Here is a 16,414-nt window from a genome sequence, read left to right on the forward strand (position 1 = left end):
TGTACAATACTTCTCCATATACACTTTGCAAACTTGTTGCCATGGCAAAAAAAAATCCGACACAAGTCAAATTGTTTTTGTTGGCACGTATGTACTATACGGCAACTGTATTGTTTTTAATTTTTATAAACACATGTTCTTGGTGCTGTTTTTTGGCTTGTTTTAGTGAAGCAATAGGTAACTGGGCTGCACTCCTCCATGCCGAGTTTTTATATAAATTTCGCCATGGCAAGTTTTTATACGAATCTGCCATGACATTTTTTCTTGTTCATACTTGATTTTCAACTTTTTTGTGTTTTTTTCACACACGGCAAATTCATCATTCAAACACATGACAATTCTTGATATGAATTTTGCCATGGCAAGTTTTTGTACGAATCTGCCGTGGCAATTTTCTTGTTCATTTTTTTGATTTTCAACTTTTGTTTGTTTTTTACACACACGGCAAATTCATCATACAGGAACACAACAATTTCTTGATACAAATCTGCCATGCCAAGTTTTGATACAAATTTGGTTTATTGATCATGGCAAATTTTAGTTCGTTGGTTCATGGAAAATTTAGTTTATTGATCATGGCAAATTTAGTTTTCAAATCATGGCAATTTAGTTTACATGATTTTTTCTGGCGTGACAAGTTTCAATACGAATCTTCCATGCCAATTTTCTTGTTCATGGCCAATTTAGCTTACGTGAATTTCTCGTGGCGAGTTTATGAATCTGTCATGGCATTTTTCTTGTTCATACTTGATTTTCAATTTTTTATTTTTTTCACGCATGGCAAATTCATCATACAAACACACGGCAATTCTTGATACGAAAATTTGCCATGTCAAGTTTCTTGTTTCATACTTGAATCTCCAATTTTTATGTTTTTCACCAACGATAAATTCATCATACAAAACATGGCAATTCGTTGATACCAATCCGCCATGGCAAATCTCTTTTTCTTCATACTTGATTTTTCAACCTTTTGTGTTTTTTCTCACGCACGGCAAAAAGATCTCCTTGAAAACAATGCAATTTTAATTGCCATTGTATTTTTATCTTTTTGTTGTCCTGTCAATTTTTTGTGTTTTTTTCACATGAATTTTTAACTATTTGTGTTTTTTTTCACATGGCAATATTTGATTTTTTTTGTCATGGCAGATTTGCCATATTTCATTTGAGGGGATTAAATATGTGTTTATATACCTTTTGCCATTGTTAAAAACAATACAATGGCAAATAGTTTGGTCAAACTTGAATGGCAATTTTTTCTGCTTTTCTCAGTAGCTGAGCAAAATCTAGGCTTTTTTTGTCACAAAGAAAACCAAAATCTGGGCCTTTTCATTTAATTCGTTGTTAGTGGACTTTTTGTTCTTATTTTTCACATGGAGAAGGGCCTGGTGTGATCGAGGCGTGTGGGGCTTTGGGTTCACCTTGACGAACGAATTCGTGCAGGGAATCGATCCCCTCGTACTGAATGAGTCGTGTGGTAGGGTGCTCCTCCTGCCACACGTGTGGACTGTTCTAATATCCGCCCACATAGGACCGTGTGGGCTGTCTGCTGGATATGCCACACAGGGACGTGTGGGCGGGTGTCCGTTGTGCCACACGTGTGGTAGTTATCGACGTCCTTTTTTTTCTTCTTTTTTGCCTTTTTCTTCTTTTTAGGCTTTCTTCTAGGCTGGGCTTTTTTCCGGTGCTAGTATTTGCCTGGGGACAGGAGCGAGCAATATGATCCCATTTTCTCGTGCTGGCCGTTCATCTCTCTCACATAGTCACATGCAAGTTCGTTCATCTCTCTCACATGGACACATGCAAGTTTTTTTAACTAGACGTGGAAGACAAAGTCTGTGTTTTTGTTGTTGTAGTAGTCTATAAACGAGCATATTAATTTTTCACCATTTTTATTGATTTTTTTGTTGCACAACATTTGCACGTAATCATGGCGACTGCAATTGAATGGGTCGTAACACGTCTAAAAACTAGAGAGAGAGAACGCCAATTGCATGTCCACCTTGAGCTGCATTTTCATATGGGCTATAGCTTGTCTTGTGTGTGCCGCCGACGTCGGAGTAATGACAAGGATTCATGTTTATTTTTTATTTTTTGGGTGCCAGTTTGCATTCCCATTCCCTGAGTTGCAACTGCATGCGGGCCATGTCGACTACAATTGCATATCTACCACTAGACTCGCAACTGCAAGGGTCGGCACCTGACTGCAATTAATGTCCACCCCTGAGCTGCATTTTTCATTTGTGGTTATAGTCGTCTTGTGTGCCGCCGCCGGAGTGACAACAAGGATGCTTTTTATTTTTTTTATTTTTTGGGTGTCGGTTGCAAGCCCTTTCCCTAAGTTGCAATTGCATGAGGGCCATGTCGACTGCACTGAAGGTGCCAGGAATAAAATCATATGTAGTCACTTTAAAGTTGTGTAGTCAAATATAATAATTTTATGTTTTTTTTGCATGATTTATACTTGATGTATTACGTTTTTGCCAAAGAGCTGTGTACTCAAGTGACTACACAGCCTAGACGTGGTTTCGCCACTGACTGTAATTGCATGTTTGTCACTAGACTCGCAACTGCAAGTGTCGGCACCCGACTACAATTCATGTCCACCCCTGGCTGCATTTTCATATGGGTTATAGCTTGTCTTGTGTGTCGCCGCCGGCAGAGTGACGACTAGGATTCCTTTTTATTTTCTATATTTTTGGGAGCCAGTTGTATGCTCATTCCCTAAGTAGCAACTGCATGCGGGCCTTGTTGATTGCAATTGCATGTCTGCCACTACTCGCAACTACAAGTGTACACCCGACTGCAATTCATTTCCACTCCCGAGCTTAATTTTTCATATGGGTTATAGCTTATCTTGTGTGCCACCACCGGGGTGATGATAAGGATGCATTTTCTTGGGTGCCAATTGCATGCCCATTCCCTGGTTGCAACTGCATGCGGGCCATGTCGACTGCAATTGCATGTTTGTCACTAGACTCGCAACTGCAAGTGTCGGCACCTGACTGCAATTCATGTCCATCCCTGGCTGCATTTTCATATGGGTTATAGCTTATCTTGTGTGCCGCCACCGGCGGAGTGACGACTAGGATTATTTTTTATTTTTTTGGGAGCCAGTTGTATGCCCATTCCATGAGTTGCAACGGCGTGCGGGCCTTGTGGATTGCAATTGCATATGTGCCACTAGACTCGCAACTGCAATTGTCAACACCCGACTGTAATTCATGTCCACCCCTGAGCTTAATTTTTTATATGGGTTATAGCTTATCTCGTGTGCCGCTGCCGGGGTGATGATAAGGATGCATTTTTTGGGGTGCTAGGTGCATGCCCATTCCCCGAGTTGCAACTGCATGCGGGCCATGTCGACTGCAATTGCATGTCTGCCACTAGACTCGTAACTGCAAGTGTTGGCAACCACCTGCAATTCATGTCCGCCCCTGAGCTGCATTTCATATGTGTTATAGCTTGTCTTGTGTGCCGCCGCCGTCGGGGTGATGGTGAGGATGCATTTTTTTTGGGTGCCAGGTGCATGCCCATTCCCTGAGTTGCAACTGCATGCAGGCCATGTCGACTGCAATTGCATGTCTGCCACTAGACTCGCAACTACAAGTGTTGGCAACCACTTGCAATTCATGTCCACCCCTGAGCTGTATTTTCATATGTGTTATAGCTTGTCTTGTGTGCCGCCGCCGGAGTGACGACAAGGATGCATTTTTATTGTTAAATTTTTTGGGTGTCAATTGCATGCCCATTCCCTGAGTTGCAACTGCATGCGGGCCTTGTCGACTGCAATTGCATGTCTGCCATAAGACTCGCAATTGTGAGCGTCGGCACCTGATTGCAATTCATGTCCACGTTGCATTTTCATATGGGTTGTAGCTTGTCTTGTGTGTCACCGCTGCCGGAGTGACGATAAGGATGTATTTTTATTTTTTATTTTTGTTGGGTGCCAATTGCATGCCCATTCCCTGAGTTGCAACTGCATGCGGGCCATGTAGAATGCAATTGCATGTCTGCCACTAGACCCGCAACGGCGAGTGTCGGTACCTGACTACAATTCATGTAGATCCCTGATCAAGCCATCTCACAAATCACTAGAGGGTGGGTTTTCTAACTCGTTTAGTCCCACAGTTGCATGTCCACCTCCTGGACATGTGATGCCATGTGACGCTCTTCCAACATGGTTGTAACTGGACTTCTGTTTTGTCGGAGGGCATCAGGAGAGGGGGTGGACAAGCGGCGTCCCCTACTGCAATTGTATGTTTTCCAATACGATGAACTGTACTTTGTTTTGCTCAGGGGGCAGTTGCATGTGTACACTAGGCATGCAACTGCAAGTGTCACCCCCAACAACAACTGCATGTCTTTTCAACATCGCTGTATCTAGACTTTGTTTTTGTTGGAAGGGACGGCGGGAAGTCGCACCGGTGTGGCCTTGGATCTCTCAAGTCCTCATCTTCTAACGTTCTCCCAGAAATATCCAGTCATCACTGTTTAAATTTAGACAAGGGGGGTGGGGGTGGGGAGGGAGGACGAGAGAATGTCGTACATGGGGGCCCATACCTCAGGTGTCTGCGACGCAGGCCATCGGCGTTGAGATCCACGGGCACACCGGTGCAACTCCAGCCTACTCGCGCCCTGCAGAGCATGTAATCTACCTACCTGCCCAAGTAAATCAATCCCCGTCGTTGTGTCTGCGTGCCAAAATTCAGCACCCCTACCTCAATTTTCTCTCTAGGGTTCACCTATGTGTGCCAAAATTACCATTCATAGAGATGCCCCAGCGCAAGAGAGTAGCCCAAATGTCAAAGTAGCGACTAAGGTGCCAACGTTTTTTTTTGTTCTGCTTGTGTTGTGTTTTTGCTCTAGCGGAGCCCAAATTTTGGATGCTCCGAAATGGAGGGTTCCCCTTTTTTCTTGGGAAGTTTTCAATGTGTCTAATAAGAAATGAAGTGGCTGAAAAATTTCAAAGTAGCTTCTGATCGTTCTTTGAAGTAGCCGCCGTCAGGTTCCGAGCACCTCTGTTTTTGTTATAACTGATGAATGGAGCTGATTGTTTTCACTAATTGAACCCAACTCTAACCAAAGTGCGCACAAACACAGACCAAGCTGACTTGTGCATGCAAAAGACAAACAAACAAATAGGGAACCGAAGGAATTCTCGTCGTTTAGGTACTGAATAGCGTTTTTAGCTGTCTCTTTCTCGGCTGTAGGTTTTTTTTTTCATTTTAACAGAACAGACAAACAAACAAACAGCCCAAACCAATAAAAAGACAAAGAAAAGCCTAGAACTGAAGCCCATAATGGGGGAATTAGAACCCACTAGCCAGGGAGGCAAAACGGGCCAAATCATCTCTAGGTGACATCATTCGACTGAGACTTCAAAGTCGACTGATTCCTAGACACACCCATATCTTAAGCAAACAAGAGACAGAGTACATATTTTAGCCACATATAATTGACCGCTTTCTCCCGCTGTGGCTAGTGTAGAACACATGCAGAAGCCCAACAGAGAGAATTTATTTATCTAAAGCAGTAATAATATAGCTAATAAAGGAGCGCCCAGAGAAGAAGAGTGGCCATTATCATGAGCGGCAGCTTCGCCGGCGCCGGGGCACCCGCTGCCGTCTCGAACGTCTCGAAAGTCAGCGCGCCGCCGCCACCACAGGTTATCTCGTAGGCCATGGTCCTGCCTGCCTGCAGCAGGCTGCCCAGGACCGAGCCCGGCCAGCCGTGCGGCGACGGCAATATGGTGAGGCACGTGCTCCCGTCGCCGAAATTTTGGAAGTAGTTGTCCACGTTGAGCTCCATCGCCGCGTCAGCGCCGTCGAACACAAGTGCGAGCGTTGGAACCTTGGCGTTCGCAAAGTGCTCCGTCAGGAAGCACAGGTCCCAGTCGCCTGAGGAGACGTTCGCCGTAGCCACGCCCTCGGACTGGATCCTGCTCACCAGCTCCTGCCTCAGCACCCTGTACGCGTCCTCGACGAGGAAGGTGACGGCAAACCTGGTGCTGAGATACACCCCACCGGAACGCTGGACGTCAAAGGTCTCAGCCGAGATGGCGGCCAGGAGCTTGCCGTCCACCTGCACGCCGGTGAGATTAACGTAGTACCAGTAGGGGTTTTGGGCTTTTGTGGCCGCCAGCAGCGGCGTGCTGCTGCTGCTTCCCGTAGTCGTGGTCTGCACTGCCGTGGCATTGTCGTCGGTGGCGCCTCCCCAGCTCCACCTGACGAAGCTCTTGCCGGCGCCGTGCTCGTGGGGCGCGATGAAGTAGGCGAAGCTGGAGATGTTGAGCTGCGACACGAGGGAGAGAGGCCCCCTGCTGAAGCCGGCGGAGCCGGAGACGCCCTCGATCTCCGGCAACGTGATGTTGACGTTGCAGCCAAACACCACGCCCGGGACGTCTGTACGCCCCGGTCCCGTGATGTTCCCGAAGCTGAACGTATCGGTGGCGAGAAAGCCGGACATATGGCTCATTTTGTACCTGCAGAGGTCGTGTCTGGCGCAGTCGTGGTCTCTCATGCGCTGGCAAGTCTGGGTGGTCGGCGAAGGATTTGGAGCGTTCGGGCAGGAACGTGGGCGTCGGCGGTGGCGGCGAGAGGGTGTGGCACAAGGGGCAGGGATCGCAGTGCGCCCAGACGAGGTCGCTGGTGATGTCCATGATGAGAGGGAGGGTCTGCGGCGAGGTCCCGATGGAGAGGTCGAGGATGAAGGGGACGTAGCTGTCCGCCGCCGCGCTGCCCGTCTGCTGGCCGTCCTTGCGCTGGCCCTGCTGCGCCCTCAGTCCCATGTAATCCTTGACGGATTTGTTGATTGTCGTACTCCTACGGAGCTCTTTGGTGATGACTTTGCCGGTCTTGGTAGCCGGTCCGATGGCGGCCGACAAGACAGGCGCGGGAGCCAGAGGAAGAAGGAGAAGAAGAAGAATAAGTGGAGTCGGAGCCATTGCTGCCCTCACTCCGACGACCATACCTGTATATCTCTGCACTGTATGTATGTATGTGTACACTGACTAGATACACCTATTTATAGTATGTAATATACTGGCTAACTAGCTAGTGGACGTCGCCTGGGCTAGCTAGCTCATGCCGGCCGTTTTAAAAACCATCTTGTTCATATCGTTGTTATGAATGACTGGTATATCAAGATGTTGGGTGTAATTGATATTTTCTTCGTATATACTATATATTGACGTATCCTCTGAAGAATTGCAGGCTGGGAGGGCAATGGCAAGTGTTTTGTGTGAGACACAAGTGTTACTCTCACTCAAGACCGGATCTTTGGAGCTTCAAAATTGACTCCTTGCTATGCTAGCTATCAGTAAACACAAACACATTTCCTATGAAGGATAATAATTTGTCTTGACAAAACACGTACATGGCAAATTTTAGATTTTAATCTCTGGTGCAGCGACACTGTACCCCAATATCAGATATCAGGTCCGAGGTTTAGCTTTGGGTGTCCTCCTCTCAATGGAAGCGGGCATTTTGTACAAACCACGAGATACACCAGTGATTTGATTTTAAACTCTGCGACCCGGCCTGATCTTGACTACACTCTCTATCATGGGAGTGTACACCAGATAATGAAGCGAGGTCATTGGGCAATGACAACATTGGTGACGCACAGTGGCGGAGGTAGAGGGTGGCCAGGGTGGGCCATTGCCCACCCTGAGATTTGAAAATAGCTAATAACATAGAAGAAAGGCTAAAATAAAAAGGAAATTAATAAATGTACGTGTACAATACCACTGATGGCCCACCCTGGCCCAGTGGGCTAGATCCGCCACTGGTGAAGCATGCTTGACAGCCAGCCAACATAATAAAATAATCCATCTGTATCCAAATTAACTATGCGCCTGGTGGAGATTGAAATGTGCACACCGAGAATATATAAGAGCAAATACAATAAGGCAACACAAACAGGCTATAAGGATTAAAATAGTACTCCTATATCTTTATTTAGGTGGAGGAGAAAGAAGATGAGGAAGAAGAGAAACAGGTAGCTAGCTACAGTACGTGTCTTAAGACACTTTGTCAGATTGTATGGTGGACAAATTGTTAATAAAGTAGTACATATTTGAAATGGGAAAAGTTTGGGAACAGCCGGCTCATCCGGCACGGGGTGTCCGTGGCCTCTAACGTGTGATGCATATCCTATGTGTGGCTCACGCACCACACTATTTGATCTACATCTTTGTTATAATTTTTCTGCAATATCATCTGTGTTGCAAAAGTTCTTTCCGCAACAACGCCTATATTGCAGAAAAAAGGGAGAACCAAAAAAAAAATTCTACAACAAGATCTCTGTTGCAAACAAAATTATGCAACAAGACATATATTGAAAAAAAAATATCTACAGGACAGCCTTCGTTGCAAATATTTTTGCAACAAGACTTATGTTGGAAAAAGATACTTGCAACACGATCTCTGTTACAAAAAGTGAGGACAACGCTCAACCACAAGGTTACGCCAATCCGGCGGATCTTTAGAAAGATCCACCGGTTGACGCATAGCACGTCCCTTTAAAAATTTCCATTGTATGTGTCAATTATTAGGCTTTACAAGTTTCCACCAACGACAAGTATTGTAGTATAGAGGCAGTAGAGATGACATGACAACTCTTTATAGTCACTAGTCAATGTATTGCACGTTAATTTGAAAGTATATTAAGTGCATACGGATATTAAGTAGGATATTATTTATGTGTTATCATGTGATTAGCACTATATTTGGCATGAAATTAATGGCATGTTAAACGTGTTGAGCGCTCGACATTGAAACAGTCTACGTCGTTGGATTGACACGATTTGATGGCTGAGATTAATTGGATCTGCCCCTTCGCGTCTTTTTATATTAGTATAGATATAGATGCTGGTTGTATTACTAACCATGGTTTTTTTGAACATCAATGCAAACACAAGCGGTCATATACACGCGCATATACTCATCCCTATGAATGCACACATGCACATCCTATCCCTATGAGCACCTCCGAAAAACTGAGCCGGCATATTATCTTGAGATTTACGAGGTCACCGTAGGCGCCTCGTCATCAACGGAAACGTCTCCTCCCACTGAATGCACATCACCAGAAATTCTGAAATAAATCCAGAAATAAATGCGATATTTGAACCCTGATGGGCTGGATTGGTTCGCATTATTAACCATGCTTTTTTTTAGGATCCCATTATTAACCATGCTTGAAAACAAAAGTTCGCTGAGGAAAGCGACCGAGGCAACTTCCGTGCGTACGTAGGACTGTACATACGAGTACCATGGCCTTGTACGTGCGTAGGAGTACTGAACGAGGTTTTATTCTGACTTTACTCTATCCATTTCTTTTCTCGAGAAAGACATTACTCTGTCCATGCACCAACGAAAGTGTCTCTATGCACATGCATGCATGCATGACGTTCAATGTTTGGCCTCTTCGTCTCCGAGAGGAAGGCAACAAAATTAGTTACTTTCTCTCTCCCTCAGTGACGGAGCTGGAAACAAAAGACTGGACGGGCCAAACTAAAGAGAGGCATAAAAAAGTTGAAATTATGAATCAGATAATACTATCTCAGTGGGCATAGTTGATATGGAAATGCATACTTTTGTTTTCGTCGGTTATATCAACCGATGCACATATATTAAAAATAAGCCATACCTTTACCATCAAGCATGTTTAGTATGGATCCCTCTCCCTCTATTCGGAAATACATGGTACTACCTGGAATTCAATCCTCTGCTCGCTGTGGCAAATGTTCAGACAGACAATGAATGGCCAGCTCTTTATGGATATAAAACTGTTGCAGATGTTGGTCACTTGTTACAAACTGCTGTGATCCAACGCGGACTATAAAAGGGAAGTTTCAGTCTGTGAAAACGACCCCCATTCAACCGGGTTAAGGATGCAGTTTCAGTCCTCCAAGCAACCTATCAACGGCAGATGCCATGATCTCCACAACACTCGTTATCTCTGTCCATATTAAGATGTCTGGTGTATTTGACATCTTCAGCTGCCTGCTGCCCCAATCAGAAAATATGATGTACAACCCACTGGGTCTTCAACTGTTTTGTTGGTCACCTTGAATGCAAAAGAGGGGGTGCACTTTCGGGCCAACGCTCAACGAGCTTTGGTCAGACGGAAACGAAACAAATGGGCATTTCTATAAGGGGAACTAACGACAGAAGGGGAAATTTGAGTATGCATCGAAATTAGGGGCATATCTGAGTAGTAGATTCGAGTTAGGGGCACAAATGTAAATGTCCATATCTTTTAAACCGTAACTCAAATTTTAACATGTTATATGTGGAATTTGATTAGAAAAATGTGTAGAGTCTGAATATGATGTTATTTTGCATGTTTACTATTTTTAAATGCTATTTATGGTGGAACCTTAATCAATACAGCACAATTCGTCTTCATTTTGGACGCGGATCCGTATTACAAGTTAACACACGGCACGCAATGTTATGTGATGTTTGGCAAGGAGTGAGCTAGGTAAATGAGTATAGTGAGTCTAGTATAATCCATCGGCTTGTTGTATTCGCACCGGATTCTCACAATGTATGTAATTTTTCTTGGTGTAATCCACGCGCGTACTTACCAATGGACTTAACATTTGTTTTTTAGTGAATACACAAACAATTTTTTAACAGGATGTGCATACACTTACAATATTCATGAACATCAGAACTGAATGAATGTTTATTTTGAAAATATCCAAACAACTCTTGTGATAGTCATAAACGTTAATATTGGAACCAATAACTATGATATTAATTTGTGTTCCATCTGCTGCATGTGACGGTGACACATAATTTATAGATCTGGCCTCCTCGGTGTTGAATGGCACCACCCAGATGTTGCATGTTTGTGGTCGTAGGTGCACGGTATCAATATGACGAGTCAGAATCAAAATTGAATTGAAATGAAAATAGTTGCTCACGTTTGCAACGCACAGAAACCATGCATTTGTAAGAACTTTCTCTTGTATTGAGCATTCCAGAATATCCACACAATGCTTTATACCACCTACACTTCTGGATTGAACAAGTGTCGCGTCCACAACGACCTAGCTCAAGCCCACCGGACTATTCACACCATGCCTTAAACCACAGACACTTTGTATTAGACATGTGTGATGTCCTCACTGTCCTGGCTTTCAGAAATAAATATCCCGTGGAACATCCGAGCATCGAAATAAAAATCACATTGATCATCTGTAACTCCGAGTGAACCCGAATGGGCACAAGGATACAAAATCATACAATAACAAATAACAATGAATGCACACACAATGGTCGACCCTACAAAACAGGGGTTCGTCACGCACTTGCCTCGACTCAACTATTAGACCGTAGAATTGTCTCGACTCTTGAAACTCTCAAACCCATTTGTAAAAAATGATTTAGAAGGCTAATTCAAATACTAATCACTTAACATAGTGTGTATGCCTAACCATGTACTGGCATCTTTCATATACTTGTAAATATGGATCCATCAGTCCTTTTCTCAGAGTCTAGTTTATGTACATAACATGCCAAAAGAATTTCCAATCTACAGCTGCCTAATTCTATTCTTATAGGCAGTTTGGAAGATTGATGCTTGTCCAACAAGGACATCCGCAATATCCATGGCACAAACATCTACCCGAATGGTCCGAATAATTGTCCTTGTTAGATAAGCATCAATCTGCCCAACTGCCTATAAGAATATAATTAAGCATCTATAGGTTGGAAATTATTTCGGCCTCTTATGTACATAAAGAGATAGAGACTGATGGATCCATGTTTACAAGTATATGAAAGATGCCAATATACGGTTAGGCATGAACACTGTTGTAAGTGATTAGTATTTGAAGTAGCCTTCTTAATTATTTTTAACGAATAAGTTCGAGAGCTCCAGGAGTCGAGGACAATTCTACGGTCTAATAGTTAATTTGAGAAAAGTGCATGACGAACACCCGTTTTGTATGGTTGACCATTGTGTGTGCATTCATTGTTACTTTTTATTGTCTGATTTCGTATCCTTGCGTCCATTCGGGTTCACGCGGAGTTACTGTTGATCAATGTGATTTTTGTATGGATGCTCGGATGTTCCACTGCATATTTATTTCTGAAAGCCAGGACGGTGAGGACGTCACACATGTCAAAGCCAAAGTGTCGGTGGCATAAGGCATGGTGTGAATAATCTGGTGGGCTTGAGCTAGGTCGGCGAGGACGCCACACGTGTTGAATCTGAAAGTGTCGATGGTATAAAGCATTGTGTGGACATTCTAGAATGCTCACTACAAGAGAAAGTTCTTACAAATGCATGGTTTCTTGTTGGGATGGTTATAGCCTTTCTAAGATTGTGCTTTCAGATATATTTTTGTGTTCCCATCTGAAATCATGGAGTTCCTCATTTACTGATGTTCTATATTGTGCTTGCTGAGTATTTTTGTACTCACTCTTGCATACATATGGATTTCTGGTACTAAAGGACACTGGTAGAAAACAGGGCTTTGGTCACAGCCCAATATATACATTAGTCCCGGTTGCACTACGAACCGGGACTAATGTGAGCATTAGTCCCGGTTCGAGCGGCTAAAGGCATTAGTCCCGGTTCAAATGAGACCTTTAGTCCCGGTTTGAGACACGAACCGGGACTAAAGGGCATCACACCCTTTAGTCCCGGTTCGTGTCTCATACTGGGACTAAAGGGGTTCGTGTCTCAAACTCTACCCCCCCCCCCCCCCCCCACTTATCGCCATTCCAGATTTGAAAAAACAACAGAAAATGATAAAAACTTCAAAAAATAAAATCCTTTGAGATGTAGTTATATTAGTACATCTACTAGTTAGGAAAATTTAAAAACTTAAATTTGTACATGTTTTGCAAAAAAGTGTTATGAAAAAGTAAAACGGCTATAACTTTTGCATACGATGTCGGAAAAAAATGTATAATATATCAAAATGTTCAACACGAAAATCCGCATCCTGTAAAGCGTATGGTTCAACAAGTATCTTGGTATGGGTTACAAGTGGATGTGAAAACTTCTCTTACACAGTACGAACATTTTATTCATAGTTCTTCAAAAAGAAAACACACACTACAAAACCGATGGAAGACCACAATTGGTAGCATGTTATACGGTTACTATTGGATACGCTGTTACACAAACACAATGTACGCATGCTCCACAGCTTCCCGTCACAAGTAGCGAGTCAGAGCTGCAAATCCATGTACATATAGATTATTACACTTCGATATGTCACCTGTGTGACCACACAAGAGAATTTAATGCATGTATCACATTCATATGCAGGTGATACTGATAGTACATATAGTAATCGATGGAGCTTAATTAGGGCAGCGGAAGTCTTTCGGCACTCTCTTGCCGCACTGGTTGACGAGCACCTTGATGGCGATGGGCAGCATGAGGTTGATGTTGAGGGCCTTGACCTTGATGGTGGTGCAAAGGCAGAGAGCAGCGTCGAGGTCGGCAACGCCGGACAGCAGCGGGCAGCATGTATTCCTGGCGCTACTGCCGATCACCGCGTGCAACAGCCCATTGAGCACATCCACGCACACAAGTAGCTTCAGTGTGTCCACGGGGCACTTGCCGGTCGATGTAGCCGGCGCTGGGGCCGGGGCTGGGGGTGGCGTCGGAGTCACAGGGGTGGGTGCTGGCGGCATCACGGGGGTCGGTGTTGGGCCACCGGGATTGGTGTTGGAGAGACAGGGGTTGGTGCTGGCATCGGAGTCACAAGGGTTGGTGATGGCGGCATCATAGGAGTCGGTGTTGGGGCCACCGGAGTTGGCGTTGGAGAAACGGGGGTCGGTGCTGGCATCGGAGTCACCGATGTTGGTGTTGGCGGCATCACGGGGGCTGGTGTTGGGGTCACCGGGGTTGGCGACGGAGAGACAGGGGTGGGTGCTGGCGTCGGAACCACACGGGTCGGTGTTGGGGCCACCGGACTTGGCGTTGGAGAGATAGGGGTCGATGCCGGCGTCGGTGTTGGCGGCATCACAGGGATAGGTCTTGGGGCCACCAGGTTTGGCGTTGGAGATACAGGGGTCGGTGCCGGCGTTGGTGCCATAGGCATCTGTGTCGGCGGCATCACGGTTGTAGGTGTTGGGGACACCGGTGTTGGTGTTGGAGAGAGAGGAGCTGGTACCGGCGTTGGAGTTATAGGGGTTGGTATTGGAGGCATCATAGGGGTCGGTGCCGATGTTGGAGTTACAGAGGCCGGTATGGGCGTGGGTGCCGGAGTGTTTGTAGGTTGAGGGATGAAGACAGTCGGGGTCGGTGCCGGCGTCGGAGTCACCGGGGTGAGTGTGGGTGTGGTTGAGGGCATGGGAGTTTGTGAAGGTGGAGGGCAGGGTATGGACGATGGTGAGGACTTGTGCTTACACGGTGGAGGCTGGGAAGGCTTTGTGGGCGGGCATGATCGGCATGGCGCGGACTGCGTGAGATGCCCGGCTAAGGAGAGCAGGGCCACCAGCAAGAACGCCGCAATGCGGGCCATGGTCTTGGAGCTTAAGGTTCGGTGTTGGTATAGCTTTCCTGCTCTTGACTATTAGAATGCCTCGGTATGGGCATGCTTATATAGGCGTGCCGTGTACTGTCTTTTATTTTTCGATTGAAATGGTGTACTTTCTTGGTCGACATGACTAAGCATGGAGCCCTCTTCCCCCGTGACGCTCTTTCCAGGATTGCTGGACCTGTCCCACTTGCACACGTCTGGATGAAATTAACACACCTCATCGTCCACGCTCAGGGACCAACGCTCCACTAGTCTATCTATCTTCTATTCTATACCTAATATCTATAACTACTACTCCCTACGTTTGAAAATAAATGTCTCAACTTTGTACTAACTTTAGTGCAAAATTATACTAATGTTGAAACAGTTGTTGTGAGAAGGAGGGAGTAATAAAGTAATAATCTTCTTCCTCTCTGGCTGGTCATGATTATCTTCTTCCTCTCTGTCTCTCTCTCATGGTCGACGGTGGGGCTTGTCGGGGTGAGGTGCCTGCGACTCCGACCTGCTCCTACCTCTCTTCACTTTCTGTCTCTAACTCTCCCCCTCTCCCCTTCTCTCTTCCTCGTAATCTTCCTCTATTCTTCACTATAGGGTTAATTCGGGAGGGAGCGTCCCCTAGACGATACCTAGGACCCACCATGTCGTCTTTGAAATGACCATGTGAGCCTACTTCCCTCTTTCCCTACTCGATTTCGTGCCCGGACCCCCCTGCTCGAAGCCGCCGCCATGATCAAGCTCGACAGAATCGGTTGTGCGGCGGCCCGCCTACGTCTGTCGCGCCAGTCACACTGGCACGCGTCGTCTAGCTACCCCGCACCTCGCGCCCTCCGACTGCGGTCATTCGGCCACCTACGGTGAGCCGACGGTGAGCTACCGACGAGCACATGAACTCAATATCGGGCTTATGTTCCAGGTGTGGACAGGTGTTGACCTTGACTGTGGGCCCATGGCCCACCTGTCAGGGAGAGAGAGGGTCTGAGAGAGAAATTTTTATTTTTACTGTTATAATTTTGGTTTGGCCCACTTGTAAGTGTGTGCGAGAGGGGTGAAAGAGAGTCTTTTTCCATTTTCTAGTTTGGCCCACAAGTAAGTGAGTGAGAGAGGGGGTGAGAGAAAGAGTTTTTTCCTTTGATTTTTCAGAGTTGGTCCGGCATGTGAATGACATAAGGACGCAGGGGCAAGGATGTCCATAAACGTATAGTAGACGCTCAACGAGCTTTGGTCAGACGAAAACGACACAAAAGGGCATTTCAATAAGGGAACTAATGACAGAGGGGCAAATTTGAGTATGCATCGAAATTAGGGGCAAATCTGAGTAGTGGATTCGAGTTAGGGGCATAAATGTAAATGTCCATATCTTTTAAACCGTAACTCCAATTTTAACATGTTATATGTGGAATTTGATTAGAAAAATGTGTAGAATCTGAATATGATGTTATTTTACATGTCTAATATTTTTAATGCTATTTATGGTGCAACCTTAATCAATACAGCACAATTAGTCTTCATTTTGGACGTGGATCCGTATTACAAGTTAACACGCGGCACACAATGTTATGTGATGTTTGGCAAGGAGTGAGCTAGGTAAATGATTATAGTGAGTCTAGTATAATCCATCGGCTTGTTGAATTTGCACCAGGTTCTCACAATGTATGTAATTTTTCTTGGTGTAATCCACGCGCGTACTTACCAATGGACTTAACATTTGTTTTTTAGTGAGTACACAAACAATTTTTTAACAGGATGTGCAAACAATTACAATATTCATGAACATCAGAACTGAATGAATGTTTATTTTGAAAATATCCAAACAACTCTTGTGATAGTCATAAACGTTAATATTGGAACCGATAACTATGATATTAATTTGTGTTCCATCTGCTGCATGTGACG

General features: G+C 45.1%; 1 protein-coding gene and 1 pseudogene across 1 annotated transcript; both read right to left on the bottom strand.

The window, feature by feature from the left end:
- Positions 1 to 5,547: 5,547 nt before the first annotated feature.
- On the bottom strand, positions 5,548 to 6,958 carry LOC125518099 (aspartic proteinase nepenthesin-1-like; annotated as a pseudogene).
- A 6,376-nt stretch (positions 6,959 to 13,334) lies between these two features.
- On the bottom strand, positions 13,335 to 14,503 carry LOC147957014 (putative lipid-binding protein AIR1). Its single transcript, XM_087535524.1, has 3 exons — positions 14,346 to 14,503; positions 13,930 to 13,952; positions 13,335 to 13,660 (listed from the first exon to the last, which is right to left on the bottom strand). Exons 1-3 carry the CDS (start codon positions 14,501 to 14,503, stop codon positions 13,335 to 13,337), a joined length of 507 nt encoding a protein of 168 aa, XP_087391650.1.
- Between the last annotated feature and the right edge of the window lie 1,911 nt (positions 14,504 to 16,414).

Source organism: Triticum urartu, chromosome 7A (assembly GCF_056163025.1).
Source record: "Triticum urartu cultivar PI428250 chromosome 7A, HENAU_Tu73, whole genome shotgun sequence".
NCBI lineage: Eukaryota > Viridiplantae > Streptophyta > Magnoliopsida > Poales > Poaceae > Triticum > Triticum urartu.

Coding starts and splice junctions, on each gene's coding strand:
- LOC147957014 (XM_087535524.1), bottom strand. CDS start 14,503: ATGGCCCGCATTGCGGCGTTCTTGCTGGTGGCCCTGCTCTCCTTAGCC. Junction 13,953..14,345: donor TCCATACCCTGCCCTCCACC/TTCACAAACTCC, acceptor TCCAACGCCAAG/TCCGGTGGCCCCAACACCGA. Junction 13,661..13,929: donor GGTGGCCCCAACACCGACCC/GTGTGGTTCCGA, acceptor TGATGCCGCCAG/CACCCACCCCTGTGACTCCG.